At 37.8% G+C, this 16,525-nt stretch overlaps 1 protein-coding gene across 1 annotated transcript in view; it reads left to right on the top strand.

Moving 5' to 3' along the window:
- The first annotated feature begins 3,757 nt into the window (after positions 1-3,757).
- The window catches only part of TMEM170B (transmembrane protein 170B), a 36,807-nt gene continuing 24,039 nt past the window's right edge, over positions 3,758-16,525 (top strand). The window contains exon 1 of the mRNA XM_028514153.2: positions 3,758-4,458. Coding sequence (XP_028369954.1) covers positions 4,140-4,458 — 319 coding nt within the window. The 5' untranslated portion in view covers positions 3,758-4,139. The remainder of the gene's footprint in view (positions 4,459-16,525) is intronic.

The following is a 16,525-nucleotide window of genomic DNA, read 5'->3' as shown; positions in this document are numbered from 1 at the left end:
TATATTTAGAATGTAGATTTCCAATGTCATTTTACACCATTATTTTTAGAATTAGAGCTCTCACAGAAGTAAAATCCTCTTTATCTTGTTTCCCTGATTTACTGTGATGGAGATGTCTCTTGATGTTAATAGGTATTCTGAGAAACATTTCAACGTGTAAATTTCAGTGCAGTGCACATTTTAGAATGGTACACATGGCTCTTTCTTCCTTTTAATTCTGTCATTTCTTCCAACTGAATTTTATTTTCTCCTTCCAAAAACAACCAACACTGCTCTCATTTCTCCCTCTTTCTTTCTCTCTCTTTGGGGTGTGTGTGTGTGTGTGTGTGTGTACAAGCAAGATTCCAGCAGAAGTATGGTTGTATGTATGACATTTGAAAAAAGAAGTTGAAGTGTTGTAAAATTTCAACCTATCCTTGTAAAAGTTAAATGAGCTAATATATAGTATTGTACTTGGCACAACGCCTGGCGTGAGGAATAAATTTTCTGTTGATTATTACTATCTGGGGAGATACTATTATTTCTCCTACTTTAGAGCTAGTAAGTGCTAGGGCCAGTGTTTAAAGCATATTTTCCATGTAGTGAATCTATCGAACCTACCCCACCACCAAGGATTTAGAGCTCCTGAAATGTGTAACAAGATGAAATTAGGTTGTCTACGCCATGTCACTTTATTACATAGTACTGTACAGCAAGAAAGATAATAGAGAAAAATATCCTTGATAATGTTTTTCTCAAAGGATCAATATCATTGTATAACCTAATTGATTTTAAAAGCTTTACTCTGGGCCCTATCTAGAGATTTAATAGGATGGCTGAGACATATGAGTGTTTCTTCACTTGTGTGTAAGAAATAAACCAGGAACTGTTTGTGAATTGTTTATTTTATTCTCAAGGGCATAGGGTCGAAAAAGACCTCTAGCATTCATTTGGGCTGTTCTCTGATTTCTGGCAGGAATGTGGCTAACCTATGCCCTGGTTGGTGTATTAACACAACATTTGAATCTGCAGGGGAAGACATTACACAACTTTCATTGCCATTAACTCACTTTTGTGTTCCTTAACTCTGGCTGTTGGAAATGTTCAATTCCCTTAAGAATATAGGCTTCCAACACAGCAGATATTATTAGCCTTATCAAGGCAAATGGAAGTTAAATGCAATAATTTAGCCTAGAACACCTGGCTGGCGTAGCTCAGTGGATTGAGCACGGGCTGGGAACCAAAGTGTCCCAGGTTCGATTCCCAGCCAGGGTACATTCCTGGGTTGCAGGCCATAACCCCCAGCAACCGCACATTGATGTTTCTCTCTCTCTCTCTCTCTCTTTCTCCACCCCCTTCCCTCTCTAAAAATTAAAAAAAAAAAATCTAAAAAAAAAATAATTTAGCCTAGAGATAGACACCTTATTAATCTTCAAATCTTATAGATAATGCCTAGCATAGAACATTATAAATGGTAGATGTCAAATATATATTTATTAAATTGAATATAACTGAAAAGCAGGAATAAGGTTGTTGGGTTATGAAAGCACATTATGAACTAGAGCAGTGATTTTCAATTGGTGTGCCACACGACTTTTTAAAATATTCAATGCCTGACTAGTCAGGGGCACTGACCTCTTTTCTCTTAAATTGTCAGGTAAAAAAAATGACAATAGCCAACACAACAATAGCTGTTTCATGTGAATGAGTCAAAATTATACCTAATCTTTTGTCAGGTCGGCAAAAATACATTTTTGGTGTGCCACAGAATTTTAGTGATTAGTTTATGTGTGCCATGAGATGAAAAAGGTTGACAATCGCTGGAATAGAGGCTTCATTGCTGTCTCACTTTCTCATTTCTCCGAAATCAACACTTAGATTATGTTTTAAAAAATTGTATGTGAAACAAGAAAACTGCTGACTTTCTATGAAGTTCATTCAAGCATTCATTCAGCAAATATTTATTGAGCACCACGTGCTAGGCACTGTCCCAGGTTTTGAATATTTTAGATGAATGCTATACTTTAAATAATAGTGTTTAATACTAAGAACCTCAAATGATTCAAAACTAACAGTCACTGATGTGAGAGTTCAATGAGACCTTGCTCAGTTTGCTATGAACACTTCACTAAATGTGGTTGTGTCTTTTTTAAAATACCAATAATCAATAATGTTAACTCTCTTAATAACACCATTAATGAACCTGTGCCTCCCCATCCAGAACTGTGAAGTTACAGAGTAATAATGAGTTAAGAAACACAGTATGGTTGCTAGAAAGAATAGTCAGGGAATCAGAAACTGGCCTTTGAAATGTCACCTCTGTCAAATCACTGAATTCTGCAGAATTAGCTTCCCTAACTATAAAATAAAATAAATTAGAAAAATGCTGAAGCCTCTTTTAAGTCTGATATTCTATAATCATAATTAATTAAAATCTAATTAATTCTAAATTCTAGGAGGACAATGAGCTCTACATTATCAGTATGGACTCAATTCCTATCAGTGATGCAAAGATTTCCCTTTTCTGTGTTGTGACATCAATATATAGACGATATACATATACACAAATATGTATATATGATTATCATTTTTAAGGTGGTCACCAAAAGTACAGTCTTACAAGAGATTCAACACTTCTGCTTTTTGCCAGGTATACTTGATTTAGCTTCAGCACGAAGTTCACTTCCTTTTGTACATTTTCTTTACAAATGTACAGATAGCAGAGCGGTTGAATAAGGATGGAATTGGGGGTGGGGGTGACAGTGAATATATTATGGCCACAACTTAATTTTTAAAGTTAAAAGGTTTCAAACATCAAGGAGGAGATTAGTTTGTTATTGTTGGGTTTTAGATAGCTCCTCCAGATAACGTTGCATATGAAGAAACGGAGAAAACAATGGGAAGAAAGTTTAAGTCCTGGGGGAAGAAATAACAGAAACATTTTTTTCCTCTTTCCTTCTTTCCTCCCTCCCTCCCTCCCTGCCTCCCTTCCTTCCCTTTCTCTTTTCTCTTTCTTTTTCTTTTTCTTTTTTTTTACAATTTAGATAAAAAGAATACTGCAATGAAAAAAGCATAAGCTAGATTAGGCAATAGCGCTGAATAGGATATAGGTGAGCCCTACATCAATAGGTTTTTAGGAACACGGAACCACGAGCCCCAAGTATTTATTGCAGGAAAAACTGGAAGAATGAAAAAGGGTTTATTTCTGTTTCAATATCTTTAAAATACTTTCTGCAGGTAGTCCCCTAAGTCACCTGACTCAGAAAAAAAATCCCTTGACATTCGTAAATCTAAAATGTTGAGATACGCGTTTCAAATAAAGATGCAAACATCAGTATCAAAAGTATTTCATTCAAAGCCAAAGATCTGAACTAACAGAATCCATCTCAAGAGATTTAGCACCCCTTGCTTCCCCCATAGTTAGGGTAACCACCACGCAGGACTGGGCTTCTGCACCGCTGCGGTCCTTGCGCGCCTAGGGCAGCTCGGCTCCAGCTCTCCCAGGGCACCCGCCCCGAGTCTGGGGGCGGGGGCTGTGGAAGTGGTTCCCTTGGAGCACCCAATCATCAGCGAGGCCCGGCGGTGGCGCTAGTGACGCAGGCTGCGCTTCCATCCGCCCTACTGCGGGAGGGTTGTTCGGCGCTGCCTGGCTCGCGAGCTCTGATCCCGGGGAGAGGGAGTGGGGGACTTCTAGACCCGCGGGGTGTTGGAGGGCGGCGGGTCGCGGGAAGGGGGAGAGAGAGCATGCGCAGCCGGTTCCGCTGAGAGGAGGGAGGACGGGACCCGTGCGCGCGCGCAAGAGCGGCCCGCCCGGGGCCGCGGGTTGAGGGGGCGGTTCCTCGAGTGTCGGCCGCCGGAGGGTGGGCAGGCTGGCGGCAGGTGCCGCCAAGGCCACTGCCGCAGCCACCTCCGGATCCCGGGTCTCCTAGTCCTCCGGCGGTGATGAGCTGGACTCCGTCGGGGGCTGCACCTGCCGGCTGCCCATCACTCCGAGCCTCCCGGCGTGACCTCGGCCTCCTACCGCGCCCGATCTCCGATCTCGGCGTCGCGGGGCAGCCCCTGAGAGGGAGCATTAGCGGCCTCCTCCACCCCGGGTGGTCACTGGGGGGCCGTGCGGGAAGAGCGCCCGGCTCCCTCCCCTCCCCCGTCTGCTGTCCTCAATGTCTCCCCGGCGGGGAGGGGGCTGCCTGGGAGACGCGCTGAGCGGCACCCCCCGGAGGCCCATCGGCCGCAGGAGCAGCGCCCAGCCCGTCGCCCCGCAGCCTTATCCCGCGGCGGCGGCGGCCTGGAGGAGCAGCGCACCGGCCGCCGCTCCCGGAGCCTCACAGCCGCCGCCGCCACACGGCGCCCGAGGAGAGGGCGGCGGGCGTCCCCCGGGGAAGATGAAGACGGAGGCGGGTGACCACTCCATGATCAACCTGTCGGTGCAGCAGGTCCTGAGCCTCTGGGCTCACGGGACGGTGCTGAGGAGCCTCACGGGTAATTGATGCGCCCGGGGTGGGGACAGGGATGCGGTGCCACCTTTTGCCTCCTTGCTCCATGTAGAGCAGAGGAAGCGCTCCTTGCCGCCCCACCCCCTTGTCCGCCTTTTTGCGAATTCGCGGTCCTAAGTCCTGTCGTGGAAGGTGTTAATTGGATCTACTCCGCGTGGGTTCCGGGGGCGCCGATGCCCACCATCCGTTCCCTGATATTCAGAGACTTCCAAATCTCGGGTGGGTGGGGGAATGAGTATCCACGACCCCTGCCATCTCCCTTGCTGGCGGAGGGCCCCATGGCCCTGCCTTCTGTATAAGCACGGAACAGCATTGGTGCTGAGACTTCAGGACAGTTAGCTTCTATTTATCCCTGCCTTCCCCCTCGCGCGCACACATTCATACACACACACTCTGCTTTTTGCTGTTTAGATCTTTTTCTTTCTGGCAAATATCAGATGAATGCAGGACTTAAGTTTCCTGCTCACGATCATTTTGTTTCAACTGTTAATTTTATTTTGGGGGAACATACAGATGACAAGTTGATTATTTGTGGGTCGGGCTCGGCCAAGGTCTAGTGCATTCTAAGCATTTTAGTTTTACCATATATATCTCTTTCTGCTATTTCCTTTTGTCTGTCTCTCTCGCTCTGGCCTCAAGCTGCTGCCTCTGTGACATTTGATAATTTTGTGTATTTCCCTTCCTTTGTCAAGGCTCTCTTGAGGGAATTGGGCTTAACTGCATTAAAGTAATTAACAGGAACTTCTAGTTGTAAAAGTGAGCAATAATAGTCATATTTTTATCAAATTTCTAGGTTTGCTTTGTGAAGAAACTGTAGTTTTGTTAATATGGAAATGCTTATATTGATATAATCTGAGTTCTGAATTTAGAAAATACCCTACAAATATTAGTGTTTCAAGAAAGAGGTTCGTTTGCAATTTGGTGACTCCTCAGTTCCTGATCCTCAGAGAAAAAACTTAAAAACATACTCAGGATTTGATTCTTGAAAATCTGTAAGGCAGCTGATTTTGGTAGAATACTGGTATTTCAAAATGCATTATGTCAAACTGGTAAAGATGAGGGAGGGTATACTATAGATATAACCTGTCTTGACAGGACACATACGTGTGTATGTAAGGATGACTTAGAGACTCTCATCTCCTTGAATGTAGAAACTATAAAATTAGCATAGATTCTCGATTGATTCATGGTGTCCTCACTTTTAAGACATGGTTATTTAACTTGGAGAAAACTGAACTTACATGATGGTTTAAGGTTGGGAACATGTTCTGAGTTTTGGAAAACTACATTGACATAAAGACCATTTCATGACTCAACTGAATTTAGGGAGAGACTGCCTTATCTTATGGCTTTGCTCATATTTTTTTCACTGTTAATATTTCAAATGTATTAATTATGTGTTTTTGAATGAAATGAGAATAAGGAGTTAAGAATACATGTAGATTTGTGCATGTTAATGACTGACTTAGCTCATTGATGAGCATTTAGAAAAAAGTTAACTTTGGGAGACAGAGAAAATGTAAATGTAACTTACCTCTTGGCTAGATTTGACAATATTTTAAAATATTTACTTTAAGATTCTAATCACTTATCTAGTTACTTCTAGTTCCATAAGTCAGTCATTAGATTAGTAATAGTAGTTTCTCCCAGAGTTAGCTCTTATTATCTCCTAGTACAATCTTAAGAATTGTCAGTTGCTCATTGGACTTTGCCATTTCATAGAGGGTGTGCAAAACATCCCAAACTAGGACTGAGGAGAAAATGAAAACTCTTCTAGGAAATAAGTAGAGTGTTAGTATGCAAAATTTTATTTTTCAGAGTAAAAATGGGGAAGGAAATAGATTAGAAATGTTTCACCAGAAGGTAAGTATACCACATGGTAGGAACCACATCATTTCTTAAAAAATGGACTTCGGAAGTGGTAATATTCTGATGTGGTTCATTATGGCCTCCATACTGGTGACATCTGTAGGTTAATCGTTAGTCAAAATATGCTACCTACCATGCCATTTAGAACTTGGTCTATTAAAAAAAACAACTAAAACATAGTTCCCGCTATGTGTCAGTTACTTTACATATATTATTTCTAATCTTCAGAGTAACCCTCCGAAGTAGATTTACAAAGAAGCCCGGAGAGGTAAATTAAGTTGCCTCAAATCATGTAGCTAGTAAATAGCTGAGCTAGGCTTTCAAAACAGTCTTTGCCTGCAGATTTACTTTTTCCCTTTTTCTAGGATGCTATAGCTACTTCCTCTTTACCCTCCTCAGACAATGAATTAATTGCTTCCTTCTGCTACTTCTCCTTGTATATGCTTTTTAATTATATCTTTCAATTACATTATAATTTTTATTTATCTCTTCTAGACTGTGAGATTTTTGGGTGTGGAGTCAATGTCTTAATCACTGCATTCTGGAACCTTAGCATTACAGTTCCTGACACATAGTAAATGCTCAATATATCTTAATTATTTTTTAAAATAATACCTAACAGTTGCATGATTTAAACATTCTAGTTGCATTATTTTTCAGCTACATCTTTTGGAGGAAATATGCTGTTAACTAGGGGATGAGATGTTTCAGTAACTTTTATAAATAATTGTCATACCTTTAAAACATGTGCCTTTTTGTGTAGTTAACCATACTTTCATGTATTTTATTTAATCTTTTCAACAATCTTGAGAGAATATTTATCTTTATTTTATACATTTGGATTTTGAAATGAAGAGTAATTTGCTTACGTCTGATAGCTAATGAGTTAAGAATTATTACAATTTTTCAAATTATGATAATATATTATTAGGTCAGAAGCTATTTTTTGTCTTCACAATAAACTTGTAAGAGAAACAGGTATTAGAAAGGAACATAGCCCTGGCTGGCGTAGCTCAGTGGATTGAGCGCAGGCTGCAAACCAAAGTGTCGCAGGTTCGATTCCCAGTCAGGGTACATGCCTGGGTTGCAGGCCACGACCCCCAGCAACTGCACATTGATGTTTCTCTCTCTCTCTCTCTATCTCCCTCCCTTCCCTTTCTAAAAATAAGTAAATAAAATCTTAAAAGAAAGGAACATAGTAGAGAACCAGACTGATTTGGATTCAAGAAATGACTGATGAATTTATAGAAATCTCGTTAACAGGAATTCTAGTTAATTAAAAAGGAATGTAATCTCATCTCTATTTTCCTATACAAACTAATGGGTGTGATTTTCTTCTTCTTTTTGTATCTGATCCCATAGGAGAAGTAGGAAAAATTTTATATTGACCTTTTAATCTTAGAAACCAACCTTTAGAAATCAGTCTTGACTATTACTTTGATAGAAATAAATGTTTAAAAAGTGATAATAGAACCAGCTTAACATTTTAGAACTAGAAGTTATGTAGTTCAACTGCTTCATTTTTAGAAATATCAAATGTCACACTCAAGTGACGTGGCAGGGATCAAAATGTTACTTAATGGTAGAGGCAGGACTACAACTAACCTTCCCTGACCCTTAGGTCTGTGCCTTTTCCTTTTGTTCCACGTAGCTTTTTTTTCCAGGAAGGTCTGTTGGATGATTAATCTTAATGTATTTAAGAATAGCCTGGTAAGTATTGCAGTGTTTGTCCCAGTGAGCCCAAGTATGTGTCCGGAACTGTTAGGTTGGTCAAAAAGTCCATTTCTTTTTTTCCATAAAATCAAAGACACAGTTTTCATTTTTATCAATAACTTTATTGATTTAGATATTTTGGGTATGTTGGTTCTTTCCCCTGTGGTAGAACATTGATTGTTCTCAGTGTCTTCATTTGATCACTATCAACTTCAATTGGTCTACCCGACTGTGGAGCATCATCCAGTGAGAAATCTCCATCCAGCCTGAAACTTCTCAAACCACTTTTGACATGATCAGTCACAGTACCTTCTCCATACTCTGCACAAATCTTTTTTTTTTGCATTTCATTTGTGTTTTTACCTTTCTTAAAATAATAAAGCATAATATGCCAAAAATATTGCATATTTTCTTCCACCTTCACTATTTAAATGGCTACACAAAAATTTGCCAATTTTGGTAAGTTTTTTTAAAATGCATGCTGATATGACAGCTGTCACAATACAATCTTAACAAAATTGTTTCAAATGAAGTTAAAAGACACCTAAGTACTACTAGGGCCACCTTATGGAAAAAAACAAATGGACTTTTGGGCCAATCCAATAATTTCTGTCCAGCTTAATAAAAGATACTAGAAAATGCAAGAATTGTTGAATAATAATGCTTTCTAAATTTTTAAGTTGCTTTTGCCTATTGAAAGTTAGTGATCCATATTTATTATATATTCAGTTTTAGAAATCTTACGAAGTTCAGGCTGCTATTTATTTTTTCTTCCTCATAGAAGACACTAGGATTGGCACTCTGTATAGAGCAGATTAATATTCAGAGGCCCCCTCTCTGTCACCGTTGACAAAGTTCTCTTCTGAATCCATCACTTTCCAAAGTGTGTGCTTCATAGGATTCCTAAATTGTTAACTGGGTATAGGTCAAATGTGTCTTTAACTCACTAGAGACATAAATATTGGCTTTCTTTCTCAAATAGTTTTTCTTTCTCTGAATTACTCTAAATACCCTGCCCCCTCAATCTAAAATTAGAGTCAGTATGTGTATACTCTTTCAGTTTCATGGGTTACTTGATTTCCTTGTTTTTAAAAAAAGTGATCTACAGTAGAATGTATTCTTTTGCTTTTCCTTTGTTTTGCTCTACCTTTATTTTCTCAACTTTGTGTTCTGACCAAAACTTGGTTTAGAGAAGAATTTTTTTTACTTAGAAACAGGCAGGATTCTTAAACCCCTGGATAAACACAGGTCCAGGCTGGTGTTGGGAAAGGGATAATTGGTCCCTGAGGAAAAAAAAGACAAAGGCCGACTTTAGGCTCATCTCCTCTCTCAGTGGCAGTAGCAAAGGTGGGGGCAGGTGCTGTGCTCTTTTTATCAGTAATGTAAGCATTGGGAGGCTGGGAATTATAACAGGAAGGAAGGAATCATCTCAGTGTATGTATATGTGTGTTTATGTTTATAATATGCATACATATACACTATTATAGTTCCCTTTTAGATTTATAGTTACTAAGCCACTTTAGTGTTAATATTGTCAACAAAAAAAGAGAAAGAAGAAAAATAGCATCTACTATACATATTTGGAATTATCCACACATGCTAGGAAAGCCTACTGCTCCCAAGCAAGATTGCTCCTGTCCGCCTTACTTCGTCTCCTTATTCACAGTTATGTTAAATTCCTCTTCCTAAATGCTTTATTATTGGAGGTGAGTTTATGTAGATAAAATTATTTCAAATGGCTACTTATAGGTATTTATGTTTTGTAAATGTAACCTTAAAAACAAGTACTACTTTTCAATATTGTACTGGACCCCAAAATTTACTGTTTCTGAAATACATGTGAAAAAGTCCTGTATTCTTTTGTGGTACAGAGCCAGTTAATAAGTACTGGTATGATTTGTACTTTATAGAAGTTTGCTTTCTGGAAGGTTGTATATCTTACTGAGAATGAAGCTACTGTAATTTTTTAAAAATTAGAATTTTCATCTTCAGATTTTTAAAGTTCTCATTTCATTATCTTTGAATCATACATCCATATCCTCTGGCAATACTAAGTCTAAGGCCCCAGTGACATGTTTTAAATCTAAAGCAATTTCTGGATAAGTCTTAGGATTGTCTAAGCTATGATTTTGATGTTTTAATACTTAATAGTTAACTATCAGAAAATAAATTTATCTTTGCTTTGTTGAGGTGTGATAGGCTAATTATTTATTTTTAATGACTGAATATTTTAACAATAGAAATCATAGAGTGGACAGAGGCAGCCACAACACAGTTGAGAGTTCTCATTAGACTCTCAAACTCCAGTGACCTTAGCAAAGTAGATGAAGCTTGAAACAGAGGTTTTTCGCCAAATTTCATGCAAGTAGGAAGAACCAGTCTTTTACCTGGATCCAATTGCTTTTGTTCTTATAATATAAATCTTGGAGGATAACCTAGGAGCATGTTATATGCTTATTGTAATAAGACTGGGAAGAGTGAAAATACTTTTCTGAGGGATATATATAGATGGCTGGATCAATTAACATGACCTTGTAACATACCCAGTATCTCTTTTCACTTGATATGCAGTCTCAATGTTTGAAGGTAAATCAGTTTTCTAAGTTTATTTTATAATCCTGACATAGCTTTGTAAATAATTCTTACATTAAAAAACTCATTTTCAGGGTTTCAGTACTGAGGGAAGAGAGTGATACATTCCTTTTTTAGAAATTTTTACTGTTAGTAGTTAACAACATTGAACACTTTTTAGTGTGGTAGGCGTTGTTATGAGACTGTTGCATGTGTTATTTTATTTGATCCTCGTGATAATCCTGTGAGTAAGAACCATTATTGAATCCATTTTGTAAAGTAAAGAAACTGTCATAGACAATTTCCTTGCCCCTGCTTACAGAGAGAATCATGCAGGACTTGAAAAAATTATCAGTCAATCCAATTCAGCAAACATTTGAGTAACTATAGTGGACATGGTGCTGTCAGAGATACGATAAATAATATATCATGACTTTTCTAGGAGACTTATTGTCTAGTGAATATGAATTTACAAGTCTTTATATTATTTATTCTTGGGTAACAATTTACCCCAGAATGTAGAAGCTTAAAACAAGACATTCATTTTCTCACAGTTTTTGATGCTTAGGAATCTGGGAATGGTTTTGCTGGTTCTGGCTCAGCATCTTACAGTGTTAACAGTCAAGCTGTCAGTCTAGACTGCAGTTGCGGCACAGTGCTGAGCCTGCTAGTGCTGCAGGCTCAGCTGGCCTCCAGGCACATTCATGTGCTGTTGGCAAGAGCTGTGAGTCCTCACCATGTGGGCCTCTTCACAGAGCTGCTCATAATATAACTTTTGCCATAGCAAATGATCAGGGAGAGAAACTAGAACAGAAGTCACAGGGTCTCTCATAATCTAATCTTGGAAGTGTCTTTTGGGAGTCATATACCATCACTTCTGTACTCTCTTGGTCACCCAGACCAGCTCTGGTATGGTGCCCAGGGGACTGTACCAGGATGTGAATATTGGATGAGGGTCACTGGGGCCTCCTAGAGCCTGGCTACCACAGCCTTAAAGGTAGATGCAGGGAGAAGAGAATGAGGCCCTGAAAGGGGAGACTGGAGGTAACATAGTGGGTAAGACTATGAAGCATCTGTAAGAGAAACAGGTATCTTGAAAAAACAAAAACCATCTTGATAAATTGAAGAATTATACTAAAAAGCAGTCAGTGTTCTAGCATTTTCAAGGGTTAATCTTGTTGGCTATTTCTTGATCTTAAGTCATGTGTCAGTCTTTGGTAAATACTGATAAGCAAAGATGAAAATATCGATTGTTGCCCATAAGGAGCTCATGGTCTAGAGACACTGACTAACCATCAGGTTAAGTAATACTTTTGTGGCTTGTTGAGTTCAGAGAGGACCAGGTAGAGGGATTTTGAAGGCAACAGAAGAGGTAGAGAGTAGAGAAAGAACCTGTTTATTGGATGATGGAGAGAAAGGGGAGGTGAACTGCTCATAGGATGGTTTAAAAGTATTACTTGACTAATTATGTCCAGCTAAGATGTTTTTATCAGTAATCTGAAACTGGATTTTCATTATAAAATTCTCTCCCTTTCCATCCCCTACCATGTATTACTTTAGAGTGGGAGTGTCAAACTCATTCTCACTGGGGGGCCACATCAGGCTCACAGTTGCCTTCAAAGGGCCAAATGTAATTTTAGGACTGTATAAACATAACTACTCCTTGACAGTTAAGTGAGAGCTGGGCACTGCCACCAGGTAGAAACAAGGTGCCGGGCGGATGCAACCAGGTGTACGGCTAGATTCGGGGCTTGTGATTGCCACCTGTGCTTTAGAGGCTCCGACATGATATCCAAACTTTGCTACATATTGGAATCACCTGGGGATGGTTAAAGGTACAGATCTAGGGTCTCAGCCCATGTCTATGGAATTACGATCTTTGAGAACAGAAGCTAGAAACTATTGGGTTGGCCAAAAAGTCTGTTAGTTTTCTCTGTAAAATAAAAAACATGTTTTTCATTTTCACCGATAACTATTGATTTAAATATTTTGAGTATGTTGACTATCTCCTGCTATTGGCTTCTAGTGGGTAGAGGCCAGGAGTGCTGCTAAACATCTTCCAATGCATATTTGGCCAAAATGTCAATAGTAACCAAGAAACTTCACAAACTACTTTTGGCATGTTTGATCAGTCGCAGCATCTTTTCCATACACTGTATAAATTTTTTTCTCTTTTTTTTTGCGTTTCAGTTGTGTTTTTAACCTTCCTTGAAATAAAAAGGTATAATATGTTGAAAATGTTGCATATCTTCTTCCATGTTCAATATTAAAATAGCTGCACAAAAGTCAACAATTCTGATAAGTTTTTTTAATGCATGCTGATATGACAGCTGTCACAGTACAATCTAACAAAATTGTTTCGAATGAAGTTAAAAACAACTAAGCACTATTAGAGCCATCATAAGGAAAAAACTAAACAAACTTTTAGCCAACTCAATACCATTTTAACTAGCTTTTCAGGTGATTTTGTTATTGAGGGTTCAAGGCTTGGGAACACCTGATTTTTAAAAATAAGCTTTTTGTGATCAATTGGTAGCTATTAGAATATATAATGCATGTTAATATGGAGTATTTAGTATAGTTAAAAACTTACTAAAATTTCATTTTAAATGATTCATATATTTCCAAGTCAATGCTATACCAGTTTTTTTTAAGTGACTGTCTTTTAACATCAGGGTTATATCTTTTAAACATGTTTATTTCTATAAACTATTAGCTATAGATAATAATTCTCTTTAAATAATTGTATTTAAAAAATTCTAGACAGCCCCGGCTGTTGTAGCTCAGTGGATTGAGTGCAGGCTGTGAACCAAAGGGTCACCGGTTTGATTCCCAGTCAGGGCACATGCCTGGGTTGGGGGCCTGGTCTCTAATGGGTGCCACATGAGAGGTAACCACACATTGATGTTTCTCTCCCTCTCTTTCTCCTGCCCTTCCCCTCTATCTAAAAATAAATAAAATCTTTTTAAAAAACTCTAGACAGCTTATATTAAGCCTGAAGTTTATGGGAGGATTATAACACTATTTATGTAAATATTTACATATGAGCAGCTATTGGAATTTCCCCCATAGTGTAATATGGGTTCTGCTACATTTCTTTATGCAAATAAAGAGTCTAAATAAGCACTAGGATCCTTGAGCTTGTAAGTCAAGAATCTGAGTTTTATCTTTGAATGCTCCTAATTAGCTTTTGTACTCCAGAGAAACCACCTATTTCCAAGGCCTGGGTTTTCTCATCCATAATACAACCTAATTCCAGCAAGTTTCATGTTGAAAGCTGATTTGGACATTTTAAAGAATTGAGAAAAAGTTTAGAGATTTTACTATGAGCTAACAAAAACATTTATATTTGCATGTAAACTTTTTAATCTTTAAAAATAAACTTTTTTGGGGGGATTTATTCATATCTTTAATATGGGAATTCATAGGTTGAGGTTTAGGACCTAGAAAACCTTTGTTTTCCAGTACCATAGAATATTTCTTAGAATTAGGCCTTCTTAAAATTTGGTTTAGGAGACTGGATTCAGTATCTGAAGATCCCTTCCAGTTCTGAAGTTATGTTATTTTTTAATCCCAGTGTGGGGTTAAAAAATAAAACTGCTCACTCAGGATTACTGTCAAAACACCTAAGAGGTGACTGTTCTTGACAGTGCTTGTGCATTACTTGCTTAGTTTTTCTGGTTGTGCTTTTATTTTCAGATCTGCCATTCATTTGGTCTCTTAGGTGGATTTAATTTTAGGAATTTGTTATATTGGGAGTTTCATTATAAGTTCTGTTCATTTGTGTAAAAGTTCATTTTTCAGTATTCAGTGTAAATATCTTTTAGAAATCTTGTGTCATGAGATTGTAAAACATTATCATTTGCTGAGTTTTTTTTTTAGGTCAGTGACTAAAATGTGTTGTAAAATGTATAATTTAAGATGCTTGAAAGCATACAAGTAATAACAGTTAAAACTGTGGTATAATTTTATAGTAGATTCATATTCTGACTTTAAAACCTTATACTTTTGTAACTGAGTAACTAATCAGTTATGAGGAAGAACAAACTGAATGGCCTCTTTAGGAAGATAGTTGCTATGGCTTAAATATGGAGAAATTTTTGAACTATTTTAAATAAATTAACCTTATTTCCATAAAATTAATATTTAGATAGTTTTAAATTAAAAGCTTGTTTTTGTAAGAATCTTATTATTCAATGATGAGTACTGCAATTTATAGTTTGAAATTACATAATTAACTTTAAGAGAGATAATATATTAAAACAGCTCTTGAAGAGGTCACAATTAAATTTAAAGCGTAGTGTTTTTGCACTTTTTTAAAGAAGCACAAGAAGACCACTATTACATATTGAAAACAGCTTAACTTTTTATTAAATGAAGTTTTAAGTGCAAAGACAGCAACTTATTTTGAAATGTGATTAAAATGTTAGAATGATTAAAAATAAGAAAACATGTCTTTTATGTTTACCTTCTTTGTTATTCATTTTTTGTTACTTCTTTGTTACTCAGGATTCCATGTAGTAGTATATTTCTTCTGTCTGGAGAATTTCATTTAATATCTTTTGTTGCACAGGCCTGTTGGCAGTTAATTCTCCCAACTTTTCTCTTTTTGGATAAAAAGTCTTTATTTCACTTTCAATTTTGAAAGGTATTTCTCTTGAATATAGATTTCTGGCTCTACAGTTTTTTTTTCCTTTCAGTATGTTTTAAAAATGCCACTCTACTGTGTTCTGGTTTAATAGTTTCTGATGAGAAGTTTGCTGTACTTTTTATCTTTGTTCCTCTGTGTCTATTATATCTCTTTTCCTCTAGCCTTCAATATTCTTTCTTTATCTTTGATTTCCAGTTATTTTGTTGTGGTACATCTAGGGGTGTGTATGTGTGTGTGTGTGTGTGGTTTATTTTTGTTTCATTGTTTTTGGTTCTTTGGGAGGCCTTTACCTTGCTTGGATTCCTTCAGTCTTAGTTGTGGTTTGTTATCTTTTGTTACTTTTAGAAAATTTTCAGCCACTTTCTTCACATATTTTCCTTCTCCATTTGGGACTCCAGTTATGTTAAACCATTTGAAATTGTTCCATAGATCTTGGATGGTTCCTCTTCTTTCCTCTCCTGTTGCATTTCAGTTGGAATAATTTCTGTTGATGCATCTGTAAGTTCACCAATTCTTTGCTTAGCTGTGTCAAGTCTGCTGGAGAGCTCATTAAAGGAATTCTTCATCTCAGATAATATTTTTTGTTGTATTTTTTAAATTTCTACTATTTCCATTTGTCTTTTTCTTGGAATTTCCATCTCTCTGCTGGAATGTCTTACCTGTTCACATGAGTTGCCCATGTAATTATAGTTATTTTAAAGTCTTTGGTTGTTCTAAAATCTGGGTCATCTCTGGGTCCAGTTTTGTTGATCACTTTACTTCTTAACAGTGGATTGTTTTTCCCACTTTTTGGGGGTGTTTCATAATTTTTATTAAACGTGGGACTTTGTATGCAAACAGTAGAGACTGAGGTATGTACTATTTATGCCAGCAAATGGGCTGCTTCTTCTGTTAGACCAGAAGTGTGAAGTGTTGATTTAATCTACTCAGGAGTAATCTGAATTTGAATTTTGCTGTTGTTATGGTTACCTTCAGTGAACCACATGCTTTAAATCCTTTAGAAATTGTTGTTGCCTTGTCTTTAGGGTAGGAACTAGGTGCTGCAGGGTAATTCTCAGTGCTAATGCTTCATGTCAGGTTTTAGCTATCTCTGCACAGAAGGGCTGTCTGTCCATGCACTTCCCTTCCTTCAGTGGCAGACTACTCCTGTTACTTGCTACTTAGTGTTAGGCTCATGATGGGGACAAGAGGATTTCTCCGCTGTCCTGGTCCAATTTTAGTCTATGGCAATCTCAGTGTATTAGGATCT

This window comes from Phyllostomus discolor, chromosome 5, assembly GCF_004126475.2.
Source record: "Phyllostomus discolor isolate MPI-MPIP mPhyDis1 chromosome 5, mPhyDis1.pri.v3, whole genome shotgun sequence".
Taxonomy (NCBI): domain Eukaryota; kingdom Metazoa; phylum Chordata; class Mammalia; order Chiroptera; family Phyllostomidae; genus Phyllostomus; species Phyllostomus discolor.
This window is presented reverse-complemented; position numbering and strand designations above follow the sequence as displayed.